The following is a 3,358-nucleotide window of genomic DNA, read 5'->3' as shown; positions in this document are numbered from 1 at the left end:
GTGTTAAAGAAAATGATTTTCTCATGTTTGGTTTCATCATGAAAAATATAAAAGAAAATAAAATATAATTATAATTTATCAAAAATTTATATATTTTGAAATCATTTAATCTTTATGTAATAGAGGAAAATAAGTAAAATGAGTTTGAAGAAGCATATAAAAATAATTTATTAAATTTAAATCCATTTTTTTTTATTTTTCTTCATTTTTCCTTTAAATTTTTCAAAAACCAAACATAGCTTAAGGGATTATATATTGAAGCTAATGGGACTAATTCTACATTTTTGTTATGTTGCATGTACCCTTCATATATAGATTGACTTTCTCCTTTTATAGAAACAAATTTTCACATGCTACAAAAAATCTTATACTAAATGTGATCTAATATTAATTTCTGTAATGTGAATGAATTTTCCAATGAGGACTTCAATTTTGCATGCTATATATGAATCGTAAAGCACCCATCAGATATAAGAAAGTGCATCTTATTATGTGTTATTTCAGCATTCATATTTGTATGTAAGAGCTCAATGAAGAAGTGTATAATAGTGCTTATTGTTTTGCTGGTCTTCAGTTATGGGGACTGGATACTAAGTACTGAAGCAGCTCCAGCTTCCATTGCTAAGCAAATCTCAGTCCCTGGAGATTACCAAAAAATTTCAGATGCGGTTGACGATGGTGTTCCCACAGGGAACAATGAATGGATTTTGATTAAAGTTGCCCCCGGAGTTTATACGTAACCGTTATTGTCTTTTATATATACATACATACTTACATGTGTTATTTTTCTGTGTACATAGCTAATTCAGCCATGCCTTCTTGCATGTAGAGACACTGTCACTGTTCCTGCTAACAAACCCTACGTCATTATACAAGGTGGTGGCAAAGATAACACAATACTTGCTTGGAAGTCTGCTAATAAAGGCCTGGCAGATGCTCCTCTGATTGTAAGAGCAAGCAATTTCATTGCAAAAGATATTACTTTCAAGGTAATTTTTCAATTTGTTTATTTTGAATGATGTAAGTACAGTGCAAAATTAAGAATGATACTAATTTTTAACACTCTATTTGAAAATCATTGTTGAAAACAATTTTTGAGATCTATTTTCAAAAACTTTTCTACGATGTTCTATACAACAAAAGTTTATTTGAAAACCTAAAATATTGTTAACCCATTTTCTATATTTTTTTAATGTGTTTTAAAAGTGACTTTTATATAAAATAATTTTTAAAACCACTTTTCAAAAAATTTTATGTTTTTGTATGATAAAAGTTTGTTTGGAAACCTAAATTTTTTTTAACCCATTTCCTATAATTTTAAATGTGCTTTAAAAATAATTTTTATACATAGTGGGTATTTGGTAAACTAACTTAATAACTTAAAATGAGTTAATAACTTAATTTAAGTTATTAAGTAAATTAAGTATGTTTGGTAAAATAACTTAATGATATGACTTAAAGTTAAAAATAAAATAAAATAAATCAACTTTATGTAATAAGTAAAAACAATTATTTTATCTTAACTTCATATTTTTATTTTACCTTTTTTTATCCTTGTTTGTCCTAATTACCTCTACAATTTCTTTTCCTACTCCACGACCTCCATTATTATTCAACCTCCTTTATTCTAATTATAATTTATGAGTATAAATATGTCAATATGATGATTTAAATAAATTTTAAGTTAATTTTGTCAAATAACATTAATACTTAAAGTATTTTAAGTCAACAACTTAAGTATAATTTAATTTAAAATCAACTTAAGTTATTAAGTAATAAGGATTAAGTTTTACCAAACACCCCCAGTGCTTTGTTTTTTAATCATCTCTATATTTGTATAGTTATTTTTTAATACAATTATTAGAAAATAATTGAAAACATTTCAAAAGATTTAAAAATGTTATCTAAAAACACTTTTTTTTTTTTTTAAGAACATCGTCTATTTTCTAGATGTCAAAGTGTTTTTTTGATTTTTTATTTTGAAGAATAGAAAACTATTTTTACTTTTGTCTGCCAATAAATTTATTTTACCCATCAATATTTGCCTTATATAATACATTAAAGGCATGTTTATTTCACTCCCTGATAATGAAATCAACTATAGTGAATCCTATTCTCTTCATTATAGTTATTTATTTGGTTTCAAAAATCAAAATACCAAGTGGGGATTCATAGAATATTCAAAAGCCTATTCTTTAGAAAAGGTTTCATCTATTCAACGTAAGGAATGCTATTCAAATTTCTAAAAATATAGGTAGGACAGGGTCACCATTATTATATGTTTAAATATTTAAATATTTTAAAATAAATAATTATATTTATACAAACACTTCAATCCAAATATCTTATATATGCTGATTTGGTTTCATTTAGTTCTATTTGCTTGTCATTTGGACTCTCTTCTCTTTCTCTCTTTTTATTTTGATTCCTCGTGGTAATTAGCTATCAATAATCATTCCAGAACATATAAAATATTCCTTTGGAACCAAGAAACCAAGTTAAATGGATTATGATGTACAAGTACATGCAATTAACTATTACATCACTAATTTCCGATTGTGTGTGCTTAGAACACATACAATCTTAATGAAGTAGCTCCAGCCGTTGCTGGCTTTGTACAAGGAGACAAGTGTTCTTTCTATCAATGTAATTTTCTTGGTGTACAAGATACCTTAGCGGATTACAATGGTCGCCATTTCTTCAGCTCTTGCTACATTGAAGGCACTACTGACTTCATTTTCGGTGATGGCACCTCCATTTACCAGGTCTAATTACTTCAACTCTATACATACCAATTAATGAATAATTAATTCAGAATCAATTAATTCATCTCTATTTCTGTTCACAGGACTGCACAATAAACGCGACAGGAAGCGGTTATATAACAGCGCAAGGCAGAGAACAAGCCAACGAAGCTTCGGGTTTTGTCTTTAAATTTGCGAATGTGATTGGAAAAGGTCCAACATACCTGGGTAGAGCATGGAGGGCTTATTCCAGAGTATTGTTTTATCAATCCACATTTGCAGACATTATAGATCCAAAGGGGTGGGATGCTTGGGGAAATCCTGAGTAAGGCCTCTATATTAATTCATTTCTAGTTTAGCCATGCATTTCCAGTTCCAGTACTTCCACTTCATTTGTAGCCCAATATACATATGTATAATCTTTTGATCTGCCCACTATATATATATATTTGCTTTGATGACAGGAACCAGCTAAGTTATTCAGAGGTGAATTGTACCGGCCCAGGAGCTACACAAGCAGGACGAGTTTCTTGGATGAAAAATCTAAGCCCCATTGAGCTTGGAGGGCTGGTCAACGTGTCATTTATTGATCAGGAGGGATGGCTAGAAAATCA

At 28.9% G+C, this 3,358-nt stretch overlaps 1 protein-coding gene across 1 annotated transcript; it reads left to right on the top strand.

Moving 5' to 3' along the window:
• Positions 1 to 530: 530 nt before the first annotated feature.
• On the top strand, positions 531 to 3,073 carry LOC117930166 (probable pectinesterase 55). The gene is made up of 4 exons (XM_034850661.1): positions 531 to 736; positions 830 to 989; positions 2,571 to 2,765; positions 2,849 to 3,073. The coding sequence occupies exons 1-4, from the start codon at positions 531 to 533 to the stop codon at positions 3,071 to 3,073; spliced, it is 786 nt and encodes a 261-aa protein (XP_034706552.1).
• The last annotated feature ends 285 nt before the right edge of the window (positions 3,074 to 3,358 follow it).

This window comes from Vitis riparia, chromosome 2, assembly GCF_004353265.1.
Source record: "Vitis riparia cultivar Riparia Gloire de Montpellier isolate 1030 chromosome 2, EGFV_Vit.rip_1.0, whole genome shotgun sequence".
Lineage (NCBI taxonomy): Eukaryota > Viridiplantae > Streptophyta > Magnoliopsida > Vitales > Vitaceae > Vitis > Vitis riparia.
This window is presented reverse-complemented; position numbering and strand designations above follow the sequence as displayed.

Coding starts and splice junctions, on each gene's coding strand:
- LOC117930166 (XM_034850661.1), top strand. CDS start 531: ATGAAGAAGTGTATAATAGTGCTTATTGTTTTGCTGGTCTTCAGTTAT. Junction 737..829: donor GTTGCCCCCGGAGTTTATAC/GTAACCGTTATT, acceptor TCTTGCATGTAG/AGACACTGTCACTGTTCCTG. Junction 2,766..2,848: donor ATGGCACCTCCATTTACCAG/GTCTAATTACTT, acceptor TTCTGTTCACAG/GACTGCACAATAAACGCGAC.